Below are 27,235 nucleotides of genomic sequence, written 5' to 3' on the forward strand. Positions count from 1 at the left end.
TCTTCTTCTGGACTATAATCCTCCCAGTCGACCAGGTACTCAAATCATCTACCACGACGTTGGGAGTCCAGTATCTCCTTGATCGTGTAGATGGGCTCAGCTTCTATGGGCGGTATCGGTGGATTATCGTCAGGGGCCAGGTCTGCAGAGGGAACAGAGACAGGTATGTGATGTGCTTTCAAAAGGGAGACGTGAAAGGTGGGGTGTATCCGATACTGAGCGGGTAGTTGAAGTCGGTAAGTGACCGGGTTGATTCTAGATACTCCACAAGGAATGGACTGATGTATCTTTGGCTTAACTTGCGACATGGTTGCCTCAACTGGATATCATGGGTGGAGAGCCATACCAATTGCCCATGTTGGTAGGTGGGAGTTTGGTGGCGGTGAGTATCAGCAAAGTGCCGGTGGTGATTTACTGCCTGTTGAAGGTGGTGGTGTGCATGGTTCTAAACCCTCTCACTGTTTTGGAACCAGGCATTAACGGCGAGGAGTTCTGATGGCTCACCGGACCAGGGGAACAGTGGAGGCTGATAGCCCAGGAAAAACTGGAACGGGGTCAGGTTTGTGGATGTTTTGATGTTTTGGGTTTATTCTACCCAGATTGTCCAAAGTAAGCGGCTGACATCCTGAATTTTTCGTTCTGTTTGGCCATTTGTCTGCAGGTGATAACCAGAAGTTAAGCTCACTGTAACACTGAGGAGGGCAAAGAATGACCGCCACACTGGGGTCCTCTGTCTGACACGATGTCTTAAGGAATTCCGTAATTTCGGAACACGTGTTCAAACAGTAACTCCGCGGTATCAGAGGCTGTAGGCAGGACTTTCAGGGGGATTAATTTGCATGCCTTAGAGAAATCAATCGATGGCCACAAGAATACATGTGTTACCGTCGGAGACTGAGAGATTGTTGACAAAGACAACTCTAATATGGTACTAGGGACGATGAGGAATAGGCAACGGTGAGTAGCTTCCCGATGGGTAGCTGGCGTGGGACCTTGGTCATAGCACTGAGCGTACATCCCTGGATAAACGTCTTGATGTCGTCGTGCATGTTCGGCCACCAGTATTTTTGATGGAGGGTAGAGTATGTTTTACTGATGCTGGGGTGACATGTCCCAACAGACAAATGAGCAGAGGAGATGAGAGAAGTGCAGAGATCTTAAGGCACATAGATTTTGCCAGCGGGACACTCTGGAGGAACGGACATGCATTGTGACAGCTCGATGAGCTGTACATCGAGATCCCACTGGGATCAACAGAGGTGTTTTAATTCAGTGAAATGACAATCAGGTCTCAATGCCTGCCTTGTCTTATTTAGAGAACAGGGATCTATCAAAGTCTGATCGTGTGTTGAAGTGAATCATTGCACGAACAAAGGAGATCTCTGAGGACCTAGAAAAACCTAGAAAAGGTTACAAATACATCTCTAAAGAGTTTTGACTCAACAAATCCACAATCAGGCAGATTGTGTACAAATGGAGGACATTCAAGTACACTGTTACCCTCCCCAGAATTGGTCCGCAAACAAAGTTCACTCCAAAAGCTAGACTTGTAATAGGCTGCAAGGTTGCAAGGTTGCAAGTCAAGAACGACTTGACCTAAAAATATCAAAATTGAAACTACTGCGGAAACAAAGACACTTACATCTTGGATGTGCTTGAGGTAAACTAAAACATACCAAAATGTAATTCCAAAGTGAACTATCCCTTTAAGGTGTTCAAGCACTCTCTTTTAACTGCTTACTAATAAGCATTTTAGATATGTGCTGGTAACTTTCTTTTTTTTTCAGAAAAGAAAATTAGAAGCCGATTCTATATTCTTTCCCTTAACATTGAATGATTCCATAATTTTTACTCTGATTGATACGGAAAACAATTCTCCATTCATTTAGACTAATTTGATTTGAATTATGTTTCACATAACCAGTGTTGAATTATTAAACAATAAATGGTTTGGGTTATATCTGTGATTTTGCTTAATTTTTACAAAGTAAAATATTTGGCTGAACATCATCTAAGTGTGGTGGTTCCATAATTCTTGCCAAGGGTTATAAAGCATTAATTGTGCATATCTATGTGGGCAAAGCTTAATGTGCACCATGAAGAAACCTTAACTTTCATTTAATATTTTGTCTCTGGTCTTAAAAAAGTACTAGGTTTTAATATCACTATAAAGTGAGACTGGTATTGCATAAATTAGTGGTGTTCAAATCTATATCTATATCCAACTGCTTTACATTCAGATAAACAACATATTCCATAGTATAGGTGTAAAAGCATTGCTCTCAAATTTATTTACAGGAGGGACACAGCTCTGCACATGACAACGCTGTTTTCAAGGTACTCACATTTGGTGTTAAAATATACACAACTGACATTAAATCAAACCAGTTTAAATATCTGCAGTGTACAAAAAAAACAAACAAACAAAAAAAAAACCCGGGAAACTTTCCTTATAACCAAGAAAATAATGCAAAAAAAAAACAGCTGATATTTACAGTAAATTTGCAGTTCGCTTAATTGTGGTATTAACAATCAAGTTTTCATTTATTCAATTACTTAAAATACGACGTAGAAAACATACTGTGACTGTGACACATGCAATAAGGCATCAGTGTTTCCAAAAGTTCTGTTAAGGCTTCTTTTTTTATGCAACTTATCAATAAAATAATGCAGTTTCAAATCAAATCATAATGAATTCTTTGGCTTTTTGCCTTCACACAAACAGACTAAAATTTGGACAATAAAAGCACAACACAAAAGTCCCCCCCCAAAAAACTGTACAAAAATATTTAGCCCAACACCAGATGCAAATGTAAAACAGCGAAGAGAGAATCAGCATGCACACAAGAGCTGAATTGAACAAACAAGCATTAGAATCCCTCTGAACAGAGATTTTCCCAGATCCAAGTCTTTAATTGATAAAAGGTTTGGCAACTGCTTCACAGTCTGAGAGGAGGCACTCGTATCAGCCACTAAAGGTCATTGTCAGTGCGAGGAGACATTAGGACTGTCAATAAACAAGGGTGAGAAAAGGCACTGGAGAGTTACAGACCAACCAATGATAAAAATGTCTCTGACTTAACAGCATAACTGATTTGCAGCATGATACCCCCTTCTCAGATTGAGAAAGTTGAATTAAAGCACCTTGTGTCAGCTAAATAAATATTTGAAACCTCATAGTAAGTCAAATGAATATTTCTTCTTAAGAAGAGTCATTTTTGTGTTGCTATCAGCAGAGGTCTTTCTGAATAACTCGACATCAGTAAATTACATACAAAACTCACACCAAAAAAGGGAATTATGGGTAACAACGCAATATGTTTTGCACAAAACAATTTTATCAAGCATGACAGCAACATGCTACAAAAATAAATAGATAAAAATAAACCAATTCGACAATGGAAGAACCGACAGTTCCAATGATGCAGTATGCATCCTTATGTACACATCATAATCATTCATTCTGTCCTTCACGTTTGACCTGAATAACAGGCAAATAATAATAGGCACATGTTGTAATGCTGCTTAAAGGTGCTTCGGACCTACAGTAACACATAAAAGACATTGTCTTGAACGTCAATAGCAGCTCTCAGTTTGGACGTTTCAGTTGTTGTAAGTCACATACATCGCTATAGTGAGCACACAATGCCATCGGTAACAGGGTTTTTCAAGTGTTTTCTCAAGGGTCACTGCTCTCCTCTGCTCTGACATTAATACCGTTGCTCAAGAAAGCCTCTTTCTCCGGTGTGGCTGGTTCGTCTGTCATTGTCCGTTTGAAGGTGTTGATTTCTTCCGTGTCGTTACTGGCCAAAGCCGCCTCTGTGCTGTGCCAGATTCCATAGCCGAAATAAATAACAAAACCTAGAAAGAAACATAGAAGGTCAAGGACAGCAGAACACCTTGTACTTGTTTTCTGTCTGTAATCAAAATGTATTTTGATTATTAATAGCTACCCGTTCATTGTGTTTTATCATGTTGCTGTGATTAGCCACTAAAGGTTGTGCATTTCCTCATCCTAACTAGACGTGATGTGATACGCAATACATTTTGAAGTAAGTTCTAACATTGTGCTCTAAAAGGCTACAACTGAATGAAGTATTCGGGCTGTTGTGCTGTTTCAGCACTGTGTTCATTTATATGTGAGCAGCTCATGATCTCAGTTCATAGTAAACACAGTGCTGGGGAATTTGGGACACTTTATTTTGGCAGTTGCATAATTTCTACTATTTCTGTAGGCAGTAGTTCACAGCATTTCACTAGATTTATAATGTAAAGCATATAAAAATTAAAAAAATTTAATTTTCCCCAATCAGAAGCCCTGGATGAACAGAGAGGTTCGCCTCCTGCTCAAAGCAAGAGATGCAGCCTTCATCCCTGATGAGCTCAATCACTTTTACGCTCGTTTTGATCACAATAATAAGGATATCTCACTCAAAGCTGAGCATCAACCCAGTGAACTGCCTCTCACTCTCCACATCAGATGTTTACTCCACTCTGCATAAGGTGAATGCACGGAAAGCAGCTGGCCCTGACAGAATACCTGGTTTTGTGCTTAAAGCCTGTGCGGAGCAGCTGGCTGAGGTCTTCACAGACATTTTCAATCTGTCCCTGGCCCAAATAACTGTCCCCACTATCTTCAAAACCTCCCCATCGTACCAGTTTCGAAACACTCCACTGCCTCGGTCCCTAACGACTTCCATCCTGTTGCACTCACCCCCATCATTGCCAAGTGCTTTGAGAAACTGGTTGCATCCCACTTAAAATCTTGTCTCCCTGCTAGAAAACATTTAAATTTGCCTATCGCCACAATAGGTCAACAGAGGACGCCATCTCAACCACCTGGACACTCAAAACACACATGCGAGAATGCTGTTCATAGACTTCAGTTCTGCATTTAATACAGTCATCTACTGTACTAACAGACCTTAGTCTGTTAAGTTAGATAACCTCTCATCCTCCATCGAAAAAAAAATATCATTGCTCTACTGTTATTTTACATATAATACATTAAAAATACTTTTGCAGACTCATCCCAATGTATTTATTACCACTGTTCTCACGTTGCTGCTGTTCATAATGTGTATATAATCCTACATTGCTCTGTTCATAACGTACATACAATCCCTACATTTGCATTCCTATTTATATTCTGTATATACTGTTCAATACTGTATATAGCAACTCCACTGTACATTTTGTATATCACAGCTTCACTTACTCTGCACTTTTATGTATATAAAACACTTTATTCTTGCACTTCTGGTTAGATGCTAACTGCATTTCATTAGCTCTGTATTGTACTCTGCATAATGACAATAAAGTTGAATCTAATCTAATCTTATCTAATCTAATCTAATTAACTCTTGGAAGTGAAGACATTAAATCAAAAGTTTGGCATCATTACAAATTTGTGCGCAACTTATGAACATATGATGACGAATTATTGACTTACCTATGACCATCCAAATGGCGAAGCGCATCCAGGTGCCTGCGTCCAGCTGCATCATCAGGTACACATTAATGAACATGCTGAGGACAGGAAGGAACGGCAGCAGAGGGACCTTGGGTACACACACACACACACACACACGGTTATCTTTACAAACGGCTATAAACTGATTATAAAAATTAAAAAATATATATATATCCCTCTGTGTGCATGCAGGTATTTGTTTACCTTAAAAGACAGTTTTGTCTTGCTCTCAGGCTGCCGCCCTATTAACATGGTGATGATGAAACAAACCACAGCCAGACCGGCAAGAACCGTAAGAGCCCAGATCTGAAATCCACCCTGAACCGCCACGACACAGAACACACACACCAGAACACCTGCACAGGGAGGAAGGGAAGCTGTGACTCACACTGTGAAGTCAATTCATTGCTGATCTATTTAGAGCTCAAGGCTGATAAAGTGAATACATTCGTTATTTTAAAATGTGCATCCGCACGTGCCTAACCTAATATACTGGTGCAGATGTTGACGGTGAAGCCAGAGAGACGCGACGGCTCTTCGTTTTTGGGGGACAGAAGGTTGCTGAGGGTGCAGAGATCTTGAGATCCAGGCAGGAAACCAGCACTGCTCTCATTGATGGAGTCGGCCTCGGTTTCCTCCTGACAGCTGGCTCTCTGATACTGGACATTCACACTGGGCTGCTCTGGCTGGTACCTGAGAGAGAGAAATATAGGAGTCTAACCATCAATTATCGTTATTATTGTTTACTAAAACTATAACTGTTTCTATTATGACAACTCTTGAAAGAGTTTAGCATGCTAATGGCATTTTTATGACAATGTTAATGTGTCTTGGCTATACTGACTAGCTGTTGTTATATATTTTTGCTGCTGCTGCAAAGCAAGTACAGGAACTTGCTAATACCAGTGCATACGTCGACGATGTGGTGCGGTGATTATTTAAGACATACCGCTGCTGTACAAACAGCATATTTAATAACATGCAGAAGATTTATAAGCTGGAGCTGGGGAGATGAAAGGTTTCAGAGGAAACTATTTAAATGTAAAGCAGCAAGCTTATTGGCTGCATATGCAACTTGTGCCAAGTAGTTTAATGCTGTGAAAATCATAATTTTGCATTAAGGACCCATCAGCCTGCACCAACTGGAGTTTCATGACGGAACTTGGCATTGGCCAAAAAACAAACAAAACAAAAACAACAAAAAAAGTTTACTAGAAATAACAAACATTAACTACATCTAAACCTAAATCTTTAGACATTTAAAAGTAAATAAATCAATAAAAATCCCAACAAAAAGACCAAAATAACAAAAAATTTAGAGGGTTACTCCCAGTGCTCATTTCGTTAACGAAAACGAAAAATATTTGCTAACTAATATTTTTTCTGTGACTAAGACGAGCTAAAAATAATATCTGATGACGAGTTATGACGAAATTAATTCCGCATATTCGTTAACTAGACGAGACTGGACTATAATGTTATTTGAGGACTACCGGTCATTCAAAATGCATCCTATAGGCTGTTGTCCTTCAAAATGTGCGTCCCTGTCATTGGATTGCGATCGGATAAGGGCCGTTTGCATAGTCAGTGTAGCAGCCGCAGTGGATGGATAGACTAATAAAATGTGAACTAGCGATCTGAAATGATGGCCTCAGCACCCGAAGGGGTGGGGATAAGGTAATCAGACGTCCCGTTTTTCCTGGGAGTCACAATTTGTTGTCGATAAACTTAAAGTTAGTGAAGGCGGGATCACGCTGATAGAAGTGCTCTCTCTCGCACGTGATCTCCACTTCCTCAGTTCTCATATACAGCGCGCGATCAGTTCTCAGTGCTCAAATACACAAACAACAGTCCAAATGTTTATCATGTAGAGTATCTCACTTAAATACAGTAGGTTATGGATTAAGTGAACGTGAACAGGTGGGTGAAAACAAAGTGTATCAGTATTTCATGCATGCCTTCGGTCTTAAAGCGACAGAATTCCAAATTAAATACCGGTCATTAATGTTACCCAACCCAACTCTTTTGTTAAAAAGCCGTACCTCAAGACCAGGACACAGGCCGCGACTAGTGTGTAAGCCAGCAGAGTGCCAATGGACATGAGATCAACCAGATCTTTCAGATCAAACAGGAAAGCCATCACCGCTGTGGAGAGAAGAGGAGTGTGTTACTGCAGGACAATGATTCAGCTGCATCAACTGTAATATCTATAACAAGTTCATAAAAACTATTTCTGTTGTGTTAATATTGTCTTCAGGATACATATTGAAAAACTACCATTCAAACATTTGGGGTAAGATTTTTTTATGCATTTAAAAAAAAAAGTATCTTATGCTCACCAAAGCTTATTTGATTATACCATACATTAAAAACTGAAATTTAGACAAATATTGCTACGATTTTAAGTAACATCTATTTTTAATACATTTTATTTTAATGGATTTAAAGCAGTCATTACTTCAGTCGTCTATTTCACAATCTTTCAGAAATCATTCTAATATACTCAAGAACCATTTATTATCAATTATGATATTTTATAGTTGATCTTTTGTAAATATGTAAAGGTTTTCGCTGTCACTTTGGACCAATTGAATGCATTCTTGCTGAATAAAGCTTCATTTCTTAAATTTGATCCCAAACTTCTGAACAGTAGTGTTAACATTAATAGTGTATTGTAAACATATAACTTGTGGCATATAACATTTCATAGCCACCAACAAGAAGTAATGTTAAAACCTGTCAAAACATTAAGAAATGGCAAGTGATGTGTCACATTTAAAGAGACAACGCTATTCACTCATTTAGATTAAGTGTGGCCCGTGTAATAACACCATTGCATATCCTCTCTCAGAATTGCCACATATCCTGTTAACAGCTGGTACCGTACTTATAAATATATCTTGCACTAGCAGTAACACAGAAATATATTCTTATTAACAATTAAAAGGTATTAGGTGTAATTAAATGTACCTTAGTGCATCCTGTATAAGTATCATTTTTCAAATATGCAACATTATGAATTACGCTTAAGTGTTTTTTTCATAGGAGTTTGATCATAAATCTTAAGAAAAAAAGTGACATGATGAATGCTTCTAAAAACTAAGGGTTAATCCGTTTCTCCTCTAAGCTTACCGGACAGAAACCCGGCCGCCATGGTGGCGATGATGGGCGTCTTCCTCTCACTGATGTGAGACAGGAAGCTGAAGAGGAGACCGTCATTTGCCATGGCAAAGATAATGCGTGGCAGTGGGAACATGGAGCCCAGCAGACTACACAAGCAGGGGAGGGAGGATGAGAGGATACATGATCTGAATCTGAACCTTAACATGAGCCCAGTTCAGACAATCGCAGATGCCTCTAGCCTGAACATGAAGGAGAGCAAAAGCTCAATATACCCCTTATAGTTCAGCTCCCCAAATGAAAGGTAACTTCATTTGAAGTTTACACTTCTTGTATTCAGAAATGTGTCCAAACTGTGCATCTATGTTGGTTTGTAAAGTCAACTAACAGTTTAATGTCACTGCTGCAATTCTCTGAACATAAAGGCTTTAATAAAGCCTATTGTTGGTACCAAACAACAATTGGGTCATCATGTTTTTTTTTGTTGGCATTGCTGGAGTTTAGTGGATAGGTTTAGTCACGGTGCAGTTCGAGAGGTTGTTGGTCGGATCCTGTGTGATCTGTAAAGCGGGTCTGTTAGTAGTTTAATGAGCGTCCTCACCTGCCACTATGCCTGAGGTTACAGTGGCCATTATAGGCGTTTTGGATCTTTCACTGATGTTTGCCAAGAACTTGAAGAGCAGCCCGTCTTCAGCCATGGCCCATATTACACGAGGCATTGGGAACATGGAGCCCAACAGACTAGTTAAGGGAAGAGAAACAGATTCAAGCCATGCAGTGCAGTTAGCTTGTGCATTTAACATCTACTGAAGCTAATTAGCTTTACAAATTTGCCCTTAAAGTGTCATGAAAAACCAAACCATATTTTTCTGAGATCCTACAAACATACACTACCATTCAAAAGTTTGAGGTATTACTTTTTTTTAATAATGGTGTTATTTAACAAGAATAATGGTACAGACATTTATGATGTTATAAAAGATTTATATTTCAAATAAATGGTTCTTTCAAAAACAAAATCTCAATGACCCCAAACTTTTGAAAAATAGTACATTTGCACCTGTTAAAAAACAACTTGGATGGATTGGCACGGAAAAATGTTTTCTACAACTGAACACACAAAGAGTTTAAACAAGCCAATCAGAGATCATGTCTAGGCAAAGCCCCGCCCACAAGAGGGTCTCCCATTCCATGAAAATAATTATTCTAACACTTTACTATTTCTGTCGTCATTCATCACAGCTTGTGAGACACCACTGAAATACTCGTGAAACATGTTTGACTGTATATACATTAGCAACAGTTTTTCATGACACTTTAAAACACGAAAAATATGTAAATCATATTAAAATAAAACATTAAAATGACTTTAGAACACTGCAGCTGAATTAACTTTAAAAAGTATTAATTCATATATTAAGTTCCACACATCTTTATGCCTCATTGTTCATGTATTAAAAGGGTCAAATCACGGAGAGCAAAAAAATAAGCAAATAAATCAACTTCAAAAAACCATAATCACTTTAAATAATTTCAACAAGGATTTTGTGCATTTGTGCAGACATTTCCATTTCTAATGTCTTTTTTTCTGAAGATGTTTGGTGCCAAAATGGCACAGAAATGACATACTGCAGTTTTAAAACAAACAATGCTATGCAAATACACAAACACACCCCAGAACGGATATGACTCGTTAAACACCTGTCTAGTTCTTACCTGGTGGACAAAGCACAAAGGGAACCAACGGCTACTGCGTACGTCGCTCCTTCCCAGCCCACATATTTGAAGGCCACAGGAAGAGGGCTGTTCTTATCCAGCATGTAGTACGGCATCATCATCGTGAGGGCGGCTGATACGCCGAAGTAGGCGACGAAACAGATAAGAAGAGATGCTACAATGCCAATGGGTATCGCCCTCTGAGGATTCTTCACCTCCTCACCTGGATCACAAACAGACAGGAAAAGATCTTTATTTACAGAGGAAGCCCAAAAAAAGCTTTGGAATGCATCTCAGTTAGGTCCGACTCAAAACAGACTCAAAAGCTCAACTGTGTCGTCATAGAAAAGGAAGAACTCACCTGTTGTGGCGATACAATCGAACCCGACAAAAGCATAGAAACAGGTGGCAGCACCAGACAGAACTCCAGAGAAACCGAACGGCATGAAACCACCAACACCCAAACTCTCTTCAGACGGCAACGGCTGTGACGTACTGCAGATACAAACATGTACTGAGCTATAATATCTCCCTCAGACAAAGACAACAACAGAAACCATTTCTAGGAGCATTCAAATGTTCATTTTTCACATTATGATCTAGATTAACTAAGACTTTCCTTGTAAAATTTCATTTGATTTAAAGGGTTAGTTCACCCAAAAATGAAAATTATGTCATTAATAACTCACCCTTATGCTGTTCCAAACATGTAAGACCTCCTTTTATCTTCAGAACACAGTTTAAGATATTTTAGATTTAGTCCGAGAGCTCTCAGTCCCTCCATTGAAGCTGTGGGTACGGTCTACTGTCCATGTCCAGAAAGGTAAGAAAAACATCATCAAAGTAGTCCATGTGACATCAGAGGGTCCGTTAAATTTTTTTTGAAGCATCGAAAATCGATTTTGGTCCAAAAATAGCAAAAATGACGACTTTATTCAGCATTGTCTTCTCTTCCGTGTCTGTGTGAGAGAGAGTTCAAATCAAAGCAGTCTGGATATCTGGTTCGCAAACGATTCATTCAGTTCACCAAATCGAACTGAATCTTTTAAACGGTTCGCATCTCTAATGCGCATTAATCCACAAATTAATTAAGCTGTTAACTTTTCTAATGTGGCTGACACTCCCTCTAAGTTCAAACAAACCAATATCCCAGAGTAATTCATTTACTCAAACAGTACATTGACTGAACTGCTGTGAAGAGAGAACTCAAGATTAACACCGAGCCGAGCCAGATAACGAACTAAAGATTGACTCATTCACGAGTCAAGAACCATTTCTGTCAGACGCGTCCAATTCGTGAACCGAGGAGCTGATGATGCTGCGCATGTGTGATTCAGCGTGAAGCAGACCGACACACAGAGCGTCTGAACTGAACTGATTCTTTTGGCGATTGATTCTGAACTGATTCTGTGCTAGTATTATGGGTGCGGGTAAACCGAAGGCTTGAATCAAGGGCAATCATCACAAATGACGCCATTACGTTGAGCGCAAAAGAACCGGTGAACCGTTTTCTTCAACCGGTTTATTGAATCGAACTGTCCGAAAGAACTACTGGTGATCCGAACACCGATGCAACCGGTTCTTCACTCGTGAACGAGTCAGTCTATTGTTCGTTATCTGGCTCGGCTCAGTGTTCATCACAGCAGTTCAGCCAGTGTGTACTGTTTGAGTGCATGAATTACTCCGGGATATTGGTTTGTTTGAACTCAGAGGGAGTGTCAGCCACATTAAAAAAAGTGAACAGCTTAAGTCATTCGTGGATTCGTTTAAAACGATTCAGTTTGATTTGGTGAATTGAATGATTCGTTCATGAACCGGATATCCTGCTTTGATTTGAACTCTCTCTCACAACAGACACGGAAGAGATGACAATGCTGAATAAAGTCGTCGTTTTTGCTATTTTTGGACCAAAATGTATTTCCGATGCTTCAAAAAATTCCAACGGACCCTCTGATGTCACATGGACTACTTTGATGATGTTTCTCTTACCTTTCTGGACACACAGCTTCAATGGAGGGACTGAGAGCTCTCGGACTAAATCTAAAATATCTTAAACTGTGTTCTGAAGATAAAAGGAGGTCTTAAATGTTTGGAACAGCATAAGGGTGAGTTATTAATGACATAATTTTCATTTTTGGGCGAACTAACCCTTTAATTGAATTTTATGCAGACTGTTCATTCAATTCAGTGTGGCAAAATAATTTCTTGCATTAATTGTTAAATTAAATGTAGAAATTCAAAGAAAAATACTATAATATAATTACAGAATCAAGAAGTTGTCATCTAAATCTCTTTATCTTTTACCAAGATTTTTTTTAAGACTTTCCTTGTGAAATGTAATTAGATTTTTATTAATGTAGTAGTATAATTTTAAAATTTAATCTTTATGATATCCAAACTTTAAAAGGCAGTGCACCAAATGCTACAATTTAAATATATTTATTTTCAAGGGGAATTTTTGTCTTTCTGGTGGAGCAATTACTATTGTTTTGAAAAAGCTTTCATTTTACAGTTTTTTTTTATGATTCGGTTTAACTTTATTTTTATTTCAGTTTTAGTCAAACAAACGATTTTTATTTGTTTTTGTACAACACTGTAACAAAACAACACTGTGACCTCCTCTCAAAATCCAATCAACATCCGATATTTTATGATAATTTGTTTCACTCAAATATAAAAATGTGAGAAAAAAAAATACTGTTACTACATAATTGTGACTTTAATCAAAACATACTTTCCCATTTTTTTTTCGACTTTAATCAATAATAAAATCCACATTTCACAAGATATACCGTGCTTCTATCAAAGTGAAATAAAAACAATTGATAATAATAATTCTTTACTTCTCATAGGATGTTTGGTTGAGGATCCCCTTAGGATCCAGGCTCCAGTTTTTGAGGGTTCCTTTGATCAGGCCCGACACGACCACAAACATCAGGACCAGGACATTGATGCAGGTGAACACTTTATTGACCATAGCGGACTCCTTCACCCCAAACGCCAACAAAGCTGCAGAACAAACACAACATATTCATCTGATGCATTCCTGAACACACACAAACTGAGGTACATTTGTTTATCGTGCCTCTCAGTGTCTCACCTGTCAGTGTGAGGATGATGAGCACAGCAAACATGTCGGGATACTCTGCTAATACTCCAGGGACCTTCATTCTGAAGTGTAACCTGCAGAAATGTTCTATATGATTGCCAATAAGCTCATCAAATGTCGCACTCCAGGCCCGAGCGACACTGGACGTTCCTGAGAGAGGGAACAGTGTAAGTGTGATTAGACAATATGGGTTATAACTATTGATATTTGCCATTTCTAGGCCAGATTTAGGCCTGACTACTTGAAGCATTCTTCTCACCTATGATATAAGACAGGATGAGGTTCCAGCCGGTGATGAAGGCCCACAGCTCGCCTACCGTCACGTAGCTGTACAGATATGCCGAGCCCGTTCTGGGTACACGTGCTCCAAACTCAGCGTAACACAGTCCGGCCATCACTGAGGCTAATGCTGCGATCAGAAAAGAGAGGACGATAGCTGGACCGGCGTTTTCCCGTGCCACGGCCCCGGCCAACACATAGACACCAGCGCCCAATGTGCTGCCCACTCCCAGTGCCACCAGGTCAAAGGTGTTGAGGCATCGGGCAAGACGAGACTCTTCTGTGCTGCAGTCCACCACCTTCACTCGCAGAAGCTGCTTTCCAATGCCTTTTATATAGGCAAAGACCATGTTGATTTCTTTAAGCAGTCAGTCAGACACACACACACACACACACAGACACAAGCTCTTCACTGTATGATCAATGACCTGGAAAAACAAAAGAAAGAGCACATAAAATTTATAAAATGTCCATTAAAGTTTGCTTCAAATAAAAGTAATTAACAAATTCATTTTTAGTTTAAGCAATTGTTCTGCTAGTTAAAATTGAGTTTTACTTTAAGAAACATTTTTCTATTTAGTTTTTATTAGTCAAGCCAAAATAAAAGTTTTTTTTGTTTACATAATATATATGTGTGTACTTTGTATATTTATTATGTTTACACACACAAACACACACACAAAGTATAAAGTATATGAAAATGAATTATACATGCAAATAGATGTAAATGTTTTCAAAATATACAAGTGAATTTAGGCATCTCAACAAAGTACAGTAGGAAAAATGGATATTAGTTTTAGACATAAAAAATATATAACTTTTTATATTTATTTACATTTATTTGTGCGTTACATATTCACTGAAGTGAGCATAGATGAGAGCAAATGAAATCTAAATGAACAATTGTGAAATAAGCATGTACAATTAAATGACCAATGTAATGCAGACAACATAACATTATTCTGTCAAGTTATTCAACAGCCTTCAATGTGAAACATGTACAGACCAAAATCAAGACCTTAAACCATTCTTGCATTCATTCTCAAATTCAATGTTGAAATTCAAAGAAAAATACTGTAATAGAATTACAGAATCAAGAAGTTGCCATCTAAATCTCTGTATCCTACATTTATTTTTATTAAGATTTTTAAATATATTTATTCATTTTCAAATTAAATAATATTAAATGTAAATTAAAAGTTGTGGAGAACAATTAAGTAGGAGTGTGCAAAATTGTACCTTAAATAAAGCCTTTTTCTTTTTATAAAGTGTGCATCTTTTGAATCAAAATGTTACATTTAATCAGTCAGTTAGAATAATAAGACATTTAGGCTGTTACCAAACAAATGAAACCAGTATTGACAAATTGATCTGTGCAGTAGTGGCATTTAGATGTAACACATTATTTAATTCAGCTCAGAGGGACGCAGAGTGCTTTAACCTGCAGTTACAAATGCATAATGTTTTGATTTTTTAAACATATAACACTGAATACTGAGGTTTGAAAATATAAAAAAAATGAAAACATACTTTAAATGTGAAATGAAAGGTCACCAGTAAGTGTTGTATAAAATCGTTGATGATGATAATCTATTTCTTCACTAGGTTATGTTAATGGCTATGTGGTCCGAAATAAACTTTTTTTTCTGCTAAATTTGGACTAAAGCCCATCTACATCTATTTTTGGGCTAAATTTGGATAATAATAATAATTTTTAAAAAGACGTTAAAACGTCGCTTTTTGGGCATAATTTGGACCAAATCCGACGGAGCAAACAAAGACCAATTTTCAACGTCGCTTTTTCACCTAAAAGAAAGCCATGATGGGCCGACTTGATTTAGACCAGAAAACGACGTCCAAATGACGTCTGGTGGTGGGTTTCAAATTTCTAATCATGCTTATTTTTTGCAGAAAAAAAAAGTCACTCTTCATGTGTTTTTAACTATATGAAATTATACAAATATGTAAATTTTCAGCCCCAATATCTTGAATTTTGTGATCTTCTGAATCATGCAGTGGAATAACACTCTCTAAATGCACACGTGCACTGTTTAACCCACTACACTTCACATAATGCATGCGTGCACACTGTAGGTTTTGTTGGGTTTTGGCAAAATACTCAATGTCAAATTGCACATTGTTAAACCTCTACCTGTAAGGTAAATTACTGCATCCAATTCAGTGTGACAATCCAAAATCTATTTACCTGTCTCTATCAGCCATACTAACAAGGTTTTTTACCTTCCATTTAATTTGTTTTATTTCAGTATAATGTTCTTAAAAAGTGCAGTATTAGTGTATGACCTAAATATATATATATATATATATATATATATATATATATATATATATATATAAAAACAATTACAATTTGAAGAGTCTCTTTAAATCTCTGAATTCTTAAGTTACTAAATGATGCAAGAAGCTCAGTCCTGACATAAGCTGGGAGAGTCACAAGAGTGATGATATTTGAGCTGGGTACTGCCTCCAGAACCAGCGTGATTTCTCTTACTCATGGTAACTGTAATAGCTGTAAGCCAAAAGCAGACTGGACGTAAGCCGGGGTATCACTTGAACTTTACAGTAGGATCTTTTTATAAACACACAAGTGCAAAGCTAACGTCACTGATCAGATTTAGAGAGAATAAGACACACATGTAATAAATACACTGTACGCTAATAAACAGAATGACGTGCACTCAGGAGTATCATTTCCTTTTAGAGTTCACAGCAACAAGACACCGTATTTCATCAGCTCCTAACCGGAAGATGAAATGCTTCTGATATTTGGCTCATTCTAGGTCTAATTTAAATGCTCAGTATTTAATATTTTATTGTCAACGCATTAAAAAAACCCCCAAATGAATATGACATTAACGTGTTCTTGACATGCATTACATTCATTCTGTTAAAATGGTTAGAATGCAAAGAATGTTCCATTCATGTTTGATTACACAAAGGAAATACATCAGAAGATAATTTTGTCTGAAATACAAATTAAGTTTGAGTCTCCCAGAAGGCCACTGAGAAATCCTAAAGCATATGAAATAAATGAGTTTCATTGCATCATTTAGTGAGAAAAACCAATAACGGGTTTCATGGGAAACTCTAATAACAAACAGCAAGACATCAAATCCACAGAGCCCGCTAATCAGAGCGCTCTGAAGTTTCAGATCTTTTTCTTACCAACACAAAATATCAAAGCGAGGAAATCCTCAAAATAAAAATAAAGTCCGGTGATTCTTTTCTGTGAGCTCTGGCTTCGGTTCAGCACCTCCTCCAGGTATCAAACACAACGAGGATTTGTGAAGTAAACCTTTGATGATGCCTTTTCTCTCTGAACTGGTAATAAATACAAGCAAGGGGAGGTGTTCAAACCTGTGTCTGCATGTAGCACGTGTCCAATGCCTTTGTGGCAACTAACGGATTCAAAGCTCTGGCCACAAATAGCACACGGTGAGGTCACGTGAAGACCAGCAGCTGCGGTGGTCACTGGATCAGATTCTGGTTTCTGCCTTCTGTCACCAAACACCTCTGACACTTAAAGCGACATAACATAAAAGTTGCAAATTATTTTGTTGTGGTAATCATTTAATCAGCCTTTAATCACTGGAAGTTCAGATATCATTTCATTTTTAAAGAAAGACATGGGAAAATGTCACTATTCAGTGTAAACTCTGCCTACCACGGATTAATTTGCTGTCCATGGAATTCTTTGACCTAGCAAAGTTATTATATTATATTATAATTTCATGTTCTTTAATATATTTTTGTAGTGTTGATTTTTCTTCATTGTTACTACCTTATGCACTTCAAGTGTTTTGAGATGAAATATTTGACCTGGAAATGGTCTTTATATATTAGCCAGGGCTCGACATTAACGCTTGTCCGGGACAAGTGGATTTTGTGAAGGGGCAAGTGAAATAGAATGGTACTTGCCCGACCAGACAAGTAAGCTGATGAAAATGTTAATAACAAACAATAACTAGGGCATCACCGAAACTTTGAAGAGAATGATTCTGATTGTATTACTTTCAGTGTAAACGGTGACTAATAACAGATAATGTATTGACAGTATCAAGGTCACGTCAACTGAGGCTCGTGCAGTCTGTCATACTCGCGGAGAAATGTCCCAGGTGTTTGGTGACTACTACTACTTTTAAAATGAAACGATCATTATTTTTTTAAGGAATAAACACACAACATTTATTCCATGTTTTAATTTCAATAATAAATCTCTTTTGTTTACCCAAAAATAAAGTTAGCTTTATTGTCAGTAATTAAAATATAAATTAAATTAACGTTTTATGCTATCATTAGATAACCAGAATTTTTTTTATACACATCATTCATGTTAATAAAACAACAAAAGAGAAAAACTTTCACTGCTCTTGAATAAATCACTTATGCAACTTTAAAAAGAAGACATTTAATTTATACATATAGTTATAGTTTTGTACATTTACTTTATACAATGTATGCAGCATTTATTATTTGTTCTACTGTAGTTTTTGTCCTATTCTTTGTAAATAATTTATTTAATCGCTGTTGTCTTGTCTTCGGTAAGCTTTTTTATTATTATTATTTATTTAGGCTAGTATTAGCTTTTTGTGATTTGATAATGGTGACCAACAAAATAATTAAAATAACGTATTTTTCGGACTATAGATCGCACTGGACTATTAGTCGCATTTATTTCGAACCAAAGACCAAGAGAAAACATTAACGTCTACAGCCGCGAGAGGGTCCTGACTATAAGTCGCAGGACCAGCCAAACTATGAAAAAAAGTGTGACTTATAGTCCGGAAAATACGGTACCTGTTATGTTTGGAGCCTTGCTCGCTTTACACTTTAATGGTATGCAAGTTCCTCAGTCAAAATAGCTTCTTTCGTGTTATATGGAAGTAAGCAAGCCATTCAGGTTTGGAACAACATGACAAAGTAAATGACAACAGCATTTACATTTTTGGAAAAACGATTCCTTTGAAAGTATTTCAATCTTGCTCAAAACCCAACCAACATGGAGATTATACGCAACATTAGTCTAAGCCAGTGATTCTCAACCTATTCGATCTCCCAGCACCATATCTTAATGAACTACAGATCTAGAAATCACACTTTTCAAATAAGGTTTATTCAGTCTTTTCCAAAGACGGTAGTATTTGACTTATTTCAATTCTTTTAGGTCATCTTAAGGCCCCCCCATTAAAGTTTCCTGAGGCCACCTAGTAGGTCCCGGACCCCTGGTTGAGAACCACTGTTCTAAACTAAGCAAAACAACTACTTATTAGGAATAAAACAGGCTCTTCTGAATACATTCTCAGTGGATGTTGAACATTTATGTTCTGGGGGTTGTTTGTTTTGAGGAGGGCAATGGAACAAAGCCTACGTACTACACAGTCTAACACTTCTGTGTGGCAACACATGATTGCGCAAGACATACTGGAACATCTGCCAGTCACAGCCTTGAAGAGTAATAAGCAAATCCATATCTAATTTAAACACTAAAGCAATGCACGCATGGAAACTCGTGCTTCCATCCAAGTGTATATCCAGTAAGTGGGCTGGGAGAGGGCCTTGCCCCATTTTCCACCAATCACAGAGCACCAGCAGAAATGAGAGGCATCTGCTGGTCACATTGTGTTCACACACACACCTCTTCAATCAGGTCACGATGCCCAGGTCAGTTGACTTTAGTAAAGATCCGTTTACATTTTCTGGATTGCTTTTTAATGGTTAAATTACATTTTATTTCTCAAAAAGCATAAAGCTAATTTATTAAAATCATGAAACCCTACACAATTTCACATATATTTATTAAAAGTTTTACAAGTTTTACATTTAGGGGTTGTTGTCTTTTCGCACCATATTTTATATTTATCAAATTTTGTGTCTAAGCATGTCTAATTATTTGAATGCATAGGTCTATATAATTTATTCAAACCTACTCTTGAAATAGCCTAACAGTTTTTTGGCTAAACAAATAAGATTTACAATTAAAATTAATACATGGAAAAAATTTTGTGATTATATCCCAAAAAATATGTTCGTTTCATTCTAGTAATAGTAATAGTCTATATACAATCTACTAGAGCCCAACTGATATATCGTTTTGCCGATTTTATTGGCCGATATGAGTCTGTCGCCGATATATCGGTATCTGTGAATATGGCGCCGATATTAGAATTATATATAATGTAGATAAAATCCCCCTTCTGGGGAACATATAATGTAGATACAATGCTTAAAATGGTTTAATTACATGGTTTGTCCAGCAGAGCGCGCTCATTTGCTACTGGCAACCTGGATGAAATGCTTCCCTGTTATATACTTTATTCTATATATAGTACCAGACAAATGTTTGGACATATAGGAAAGTGTCCAAACTTTTGACTGGTACTGTAATTTATTGCATTTGATTGTCATGTGCATCTCGCCAGTAAAGCAGGTCCTGTGATTAGCAGTAGTAAATCATCATCACCTGCTTTTAGATTGAGCGACATTCACTACACAGAACCGTAGTTCACTGACAAGCTAGGCGTAATTGTGTTCAAAATCAAATGCGATTAATCTGCGATTATGAACGCAATATTGCCTAAATGTCAGTGAATTACGGCTCTGTGTAGTGAATGCCGCTCAATCTGAAAGAGGGTTATGATGATTTACTACTAATCACGGGACTGGCTTTACTGACAAGATGTGCATGGCAATCAAATGTGATTCATTGCACTGCCCTACTGCACTATAATAAACACAAAGATATAGGCCATTTTTTACTCCCTAATATTAGAGTTCTTCCGATTCCGATACCACTAATGGAAATGAATGTTGCAAATTTCAACACCAGCCACAAAAACATTTGAAGACGCGTATTACTGAACAATAGTAACATATTTTTTATACAAATATCTTCAAATTAAACTGGACTTTTATTTTGACAGGTTGCTGTGAATACCTTTACAGTTCTGTGTGTGTATGATTTGACACTAGTTTCACTCAAATTAAACGGTAAAATTCTTGTGAAGTGACTCTCAGAAGTTTTGGAGATGTTGTTCATGTATGTCTACATTTAGTCAGACGACATGCTGAAATCACTGCAAACCTACAACCTTCGAGTTACAAGTACAACTCTCTAACCATTAGGCCATATAATACTATATTAATACATTTTAATTAAAGGAGAATTTAATTAGAATAAAAACAGCTACGTTTCACCTCGTTGCTGAGAAATTTAAAGTTGCTTTTCAGAAGCGAGGCTATTTTATTGATTCAAGTCACACAACAGACACTTTATGCTTTGTATACTAACTGATGTGTGTGTGAGCTATAATGAAATGTGTAAATTACAGAAGAGTGATTAAACTGACAGGAACTATCTGTAAAGCACACACCTTTATGGATAGTCCAATCAAACAGCAGAGGCCTGCCAACACCCACACTGATTAAACCAGCACAATATTGTGCACATATGCAGGTGGTCATCATGCCAGTATTAAAATTGTCTCCTGAAATCTGAAGGGTATTAATAATGAAAAACAAAACCACCCAACAGTGATGTGAAACCACAAACATCCTCAAAACAAAATAGTGATGACAGGTGATTTATTGAAGCAACCCAAGGGGATTTCTGGGGTTATATGGGCCTATTCATGCTAACTTTATCACTGCAGATCTGACCGTTTTACTTTCCAAATACAACTCTGCCAACACAAAGTCATGACATTTTAACTCGATGTGCCCTCGCAAACACACTCCACCGCTGTCAATGTACTCTGACTGACATCTGTCAACATGAACATAATCACATATTAAACACAAATATTGTCTTGAATCAAACCTAATCAGGGATGGTCACACAACAAATTCACATTTTAACTGGAACAGCTCATAACATTACACACCCAAGGCATTTCAAATAAAGATTTTGTATAAGTTATGTAATCAATCAATACTTTGAAATAGTAAGAAATTTTAGCTCTACATATTTTACCGCACAGTTACCATTTTGTGGATTTTTGCATAATTTATTCACTTCTTGACAATATAAATCTTAATTTTACAACTCTCATGAAATCAATAGCTTGCACCTTCTTCAAACACAATATTAAAACACTACGTGATAAACTAGGGCAAAGCCACCTTGACCATTATATTTGCAGTTTGTTCATGGCGTTTCAAGATACAGAGAAAACTCTCAAACAACATTACATTTGATTATTTTCTCAGTTAAAAAAGCATTTAAAAATCCTTTTAAACTCTGATTCAATCTTTCATTTTCTTTTTTATTTACTGTGCATTACTATTTGCCGCATGATTCAATGCAATTCCAGGGCTCCAAAAAAAAAGAAAAAAAAAAAGAACTGTAAATTGTAAAAATAAAATAAAAATAGGTGCCAAGTTATTGTTTTAGGTGCCACAGAATAAGTGTTTTTTTATTTATTATCATTATTCTTTTCTCTTTTTTTTTTTTTTTTTTTACATTTTAATACTTCAATCATACGTTCATGTGTTCATGTCTCATCTTTTCTTGGCTTTATCTGCATTTTAATCCATCTTGTAGATGACATGGGAACTAAGGTTAACTTGACAGTGACATTCAGCCAAGTATGGTGACCTATACTCAGAATTTGTGCTCTGTATTTGATTCATCCAAAGTGCACACACACACCATCAACACACACCCGGAGCAGTGGGCAGCCATTTATGCTGCGGCGCCCGGAGAGCAGTTGGGGGTTCAGTGCCTTGCTCGAGGGAACCTCAGTTATGGTATTAAAGGGTTAGTTCACCCAGATAGCAAAATTATGTAATTAATACACTGATAGGTGTGTAATTAATTACGTAATTTTGCTATCTGGGTGAACTAACCCTTTAAGGGAGGAGAGAGCGCTGTACATTCACCCCCACTCCCTACAGTTCCTTCCGGCCCAAGACCTGAACCTGTAACTTCTGGATTATGAGTCCGAATCTCTAACCATTAGGTCACGACTTCTTAAAGTGGGAACTAAATGTATTTTCCTTGAAATACAAATTTTTTCTTTACACATAACCTGTACTAATATCGTGGACCATAAGCTTTACTTGACCACTGAGTGTAGTTTGGGAACCTCCTCCTCAATGCATCCTGTAAATATTTTCATACAATATTAAAAATAAAGGTGCTTCACGATGCCATAGAACAGTGGTTCCCAACCTTTTTCAACTCGCGGCACACACAACCAAACACATATGTTTGCGCAAGCCACTGCAAAAAAATTAACTGACCCCGCTATTGTTGGGTTAATAACTTAGTACTCAGAAGCTAGATTGTTAACTGCGTAGGACACGGACAGCCAGTCAGCGCTGGAAATGCAGAGCTTCATGTCTGAGGCACAGATAGCAGGAAGCGATCAGCCGTTGGTGTACTGGCGCAAAAATAAGAGTCCATTTTCTGTGCACACTAAAGCTGCGCGAACATATACTGTACGGTCCGCACCCTGAACACTTGTAGACCGTGAAGAGATGTTCAGATCAACTTCTCACGTGTTGGATGAGAAACAAAACGGACTAATCTTTGACAAACCTTTTTTTTTTTTGTAAATTAGAACTTGCATACACGTTTGAAAAGCCAGAAATAAACGTCATTTCTGTATGTATAGGATGATTATTTTTATTTTACCTTAAAATTACATCGACTTAATTTGATTTAAAAATCACCTGCTGTAGCTCTATGAGAAAAAGTGTTTCATTCATCCAATTATAAAAATTTAAGGTAATGATTCACATATATATTTTTTAACTTGAGACAATAGTTATTTATTTTTCATTGGCTCAAGTTAAAAAAATATAGATGTGAATCATTACCCTAATTTTTTTTTAATTGGATGAATGAAAACAATTTGCATCTTTGTTTTATTCGCACCAACATTCTTTGATTTTAACATTTTGGAATAATCTATTTAAATAGCATACTTTTATTTGGTCTGTAAATAAAGACACTGGTAAAGACCTTTTTTTTAATTTAAAATCAAATGTAAAAAATAAAAAACTGAATGCTGATTAAGAAACATCTTATTGAATGTGTGTTGATTGTGTTGTTTGGACTGTAGAACTACGCAGTTATTGTCTTTAATTTCACATGGTTACAGTTAATCTTTAAATTTAAGGCCAGTTCTCTGTAGTTTCAACTCAATTCAAAAACAAAAGCTAAATGCTGATGTCTGTAACATCTATGTTTGTATTGAATGTAGGCTACTTACTGTGCAGTTACTGCCGTTAATTTCAGATGGTTGCAGTTATTGTTTTCAATAGTCAAAAGCCAGTTTGGCCTATTAAATACCAAATAAACAGTTTATGCACACTTTCCTTCTTTCTTGTCTGTTGCTTAAAGATAAAAAAAAAAAAAAATTGGAAATCGGTATCGGAATCGGCCAGTTTGCTTGTAAAAAATCGTTATCGGAATCAGCCAAGAAAAATCATGATCGGTGCATCCCTAGTTATGTTATGACTTAGACATTTTTACATATATGAACAATATTATTATTTATTGTAATATTAATTGGTGGCCCACCTGCAATACCGTCGCGGCCCACAGGTTGAAAACCACTGCCATAGAAGAACCTTTTTTCTCTTTGCAAGTGCACAGGACAGACATAGTTTGTGTTCACACACACACACTTTGAGAGAAAACTTGAAACTCTGGGCGAAAGTAGTGTGTATCTGAGCGCATACGTCCAGTTTTGTGCGAAAGCAAAGCAAATCTGCGTGCGAGGGAAGAGATTTGCACTTTTATTTTTATTAATGTGCTTTCACACTACAATAATGAACTCTTGACATTTCTCACGCCAGTGTTTCCCTGTTACACTAATAGTAAAGTTTCCTCTGTTAATACACAGGTACAATTTTAGCTGCATTATTTGCGTTAAGGGCACTGTGCTTTGGTGTTTTTAAGATCTGGACAGTCTTGCACACTTACTTCCTGTCGCACACACGCGCTCTCAAGTGGCCAATACCACAACTGTGGGTATTTGGACAAGACAAATATTTAAGAGAAATAGGCCTTTTGTGTACATAGAAAATCTTTATATCTTTGAGTTCAGCTCATCAAAAATGGGGGCAAACACAAAAGTGTTGAATTTATAATTTTTTTCAGTGTAATTCATTTTTATTTTGAATGAAACACAGGCAAAAATAAGAAAATGAGACACTGGACCACTAAACCAGTCATAAGGGTCTTAAAAAAAAGAGAGGGAGAGATTTATACATCATCTGAAAGCTGAATAAATAAGAAAATATTTGGCTGAGATGCAACTATTAGAAAATCTGGAATCTGAGAGTGCAAATAATAATAATTCTAATTATTGAGGAAAATCACCTTTAAAGTTTTCCAAATTAAGTTCTTTTGAATGCATATTATTATTCAAAAATTAAGTGTTGATATTTGCTGTAGGAAATTTACAAAATATCTCCATGGAACATGATTTTTACTTAATATCCTCATGATTTTTGGCATGAACGAAGAACTGATTATTTTTTACCCATACAATGTAATGTTGGCTATTGGTACAAATAAAGCCATGCAACTCATGAGTGGATTTGTGGTCCGGGGTCAGAATTGGTTTAATATAATAGAACTTACTATGATCCTTAAGTCAAATAAAATTTAAGGAAATTGAAAAAGTTAAATAGGCCTAATCGCAGAAGATATATATACATACATACACACATTTTCACAAGGAGCATGATAACAAATGTGAATGAAAACAACAAAAGGTATGATATGACGCTTTGTAAACAAACCCAGCACAGCTGTAAGTTACTCAAAATAGAATAACTTTAAGCACTAAATCCTTTTTAAATGCTATATAATGCACACTACAGATAAACTACAGATATACGTGGTTAAAATGGATATAAAGTTCAATTTTTTAGTTTACACTAATCAATGGCACTTTAAGAATTACATTATGTTTGCTAATGTTATTTTCACGCTGCAGTGATCTGTAAATAGCTTTTTTTTATTAGCATGATGTTGTTCTTTGTAAATTATATCCTCTTTTACACTGTCTGTGGGTTAAACATCTACATGGATATACATAAACCTCTGTTGGGATCATATCATCTCTATATTTTGCCTCGTAGTAAACTAACTAATCCATGTTCATTGAAACATAACGTAAACAACGCTTACTGTGAACAGTTCGTTTTCTTTGCATCTGTACGATTCCAAAATGATTGGCTCTCTTTTTTTCAGAACGGCGATTCTTGCAGAAAGACGACGACTTTGCAGATAAACAAAGTAGGAATCACATTTCCCGCATTTTTTTTAAACGTCATAATAAAACGCAGCCACACTCCCCAAACAGTCACAGTGTGGCCAAGTCCGTAGTTTTCCCGCGGAACTGGTCTACTTTAACACTATTTGTGTAACGCCCCAAAATTGTAGCAATTGGGAGGGTTTTGTTTTGAAAACCTGGCAACCCTGATTGAATCGATTAGTTCATATATGTATTTTCCTGCTATTTCAATATGTATTATTTACACATACCATCGGATTTATATTTTAAATGCGTTTGTTATTTAAAATTTTACCCTTAAACAGTGGTAAACTCAATGTTTGGAGAAAGGGTTCACGCGCTTTGCGAAACAGTTCTTTCGAATCACAAAAAGAATACATAGATACCAAAACCGCACCAAACAGTTTAAAACCACGAGAATAGGAAAAAGTGAGCACTAAATGCCACAATTCGTCTTTTTGGTCTTGTATTTCTTGGGTTTTGTTTTGAGATTTGGATATTCAATTCCGCTCGCATCCGGCTACAACACAATGAATTACAAGCACGCTACTATAAGGACACGAGCGCCACTGGCTATTCCTTACTAAATTAACTTACCCCCTAAATTGGGAATAAACAGTTAATAACAACAGATGTGTTTAAACGACGCGAAAAAGACAATAATACTTTGTAATACGGCAGGCACACAAACTTCTAAATGAATTCATGCGATATCTCGTCATCTTTCTGAATGCTAGGTGTTGCATCAGCCCTTAAATGGAGAGCAGCACCATGTGCATCGCAGACACGAGGAGACACAGGAAGAAGGTCTCGACAGAGTATCACAAAGTACACGTAGCAGAGGATTAATGTACAATATGAAACAACTGTCTAAATGCACGTGGTCCATTCTTACCTGGTAACGTTAAGGATCCCCGAATTCAATTGGCGACCTCAGAACTGACAGAACGAAAAATAAACAAAAGTCCGGCGGACAGCTGGCAGTTTGTTTTCAATTCTTTCTTCTTTTTCTTCTTCTTTAGGGGTTATTCTATTCTTACTAGTACTACTTTACAATAAAATACTACCCCTTCAACCTTGAGTAAATCCCACCCACGAGGCGTCTCAAACGTCCTTCCGTGTGCCCCACCCAAGCGCGAGAGCACAGAAGCGTCACTTATTTGCATCAGTATTGTTGATATTAAAACGAGCTACTTTTCTTGTTCATCTGTTTGCGTCGTTTCTGCTCATGCAAGTTAAACTATTAATCTCTCATAAATTCATATA

At 37.0% G+C, this 27,235-nt stretch overlaps 1 protein-coding gene across 5 annotated transcripts; it reads right to left on the reverse strand.

Moving 5' to 3' along the window:
• Nucleotides 1-2,262: 2,262 nt before the first annotated feature.
• On the reverse strand, nt 2,263-27,086 carry LOC127972802 (high affinity cationic amino acid transporter 1). 5 transcript variants are annotated; one of them, XM_052576591.1, is made up of 13 exons: nt 26,865-27,086; nt 17,076-17,237; nt 13,678-14,125; nt 13,410-13,568; nt 13,153-13,318; nt 10,671-10,804; nt 10,310-10,532; nt 9,195-9,334; nt 7,516-7,618; nt 5,958-6,166; nt 5,678-5,829; nt 5,453-5,561; nt 2,263-3,861 (listed from the first exon to the last, which is right to left on the reverse strand). In XM_052576591.1, exons 3-13 carry the CDS (start codon nt 14,045-14,047, stop codon nt 3,680-3,682), a joined length of 1,947 nt encoding a protein of 648 aa, XP_052432551.1. In that variant the 5' UTR covers nt 14,048-14,125; nt 17,076-17,237; nt 26,865-27,086; the 3' UTR covers nt 2,263-3,679. The 5 variants fall into 5 exon arrangements, with proteins under 5 accessions (XP_052432551.1, XP_052432554.1, XP_052432550.1 ...); XM_052576594.1 differs by lacking the exon at nt 26,865-27,086 and adding an exon at nt 25,864-26,039; XM_052576590.1 differs by lacking the exon at nt 17,076-17,237.
• Between the last annotated feature and the right edge of the window lie 149 nt (nt 27,087-27,235).

The sequence above is a fragment of the Carassius gibelio genome, chromosome B15 (genome assembly GCF_023724105.1).
Source record: "Carassius gibelio isolate Cgi1373 ecotype wild population from Czech Republic chromosome B15, carGib1.2-hapl.c, whole genome shotgun sequence".
In the NCBI taxonomy this organism is placed as follows: Eukaryota; Metazoa; Chordata; class Actinopteri; order Cypriniformes; family Cyprinidae; genus Carassius; species Carassius gibelio.

Excerpts from the sequence above, each read along its gene's own strand:
- LOC127972802 (XM_052576590.1), bottom strand. The coding sequence starts at position 14,047 with ATGGTCTTTGCCTATATAAAAGGCATTGGAAAGCAGCTTCTGCGAGTG. Across the intron at positions 13,319-13,409 it reads CATCATCCTCACACTGACAG|CTTTGTTGGCGTTTGGGGTG; the intron begins GTGAGACACTGA and ends TTTGTTCTGCAG. Across the intron at positions 3,862-5,452 it reads CGCCATTTGGATGGTCATAG|GTTTTGTTATTTATTTCGGC; the intron begins GTAAGTCAATAA and ends GTTTCTTTCTAG.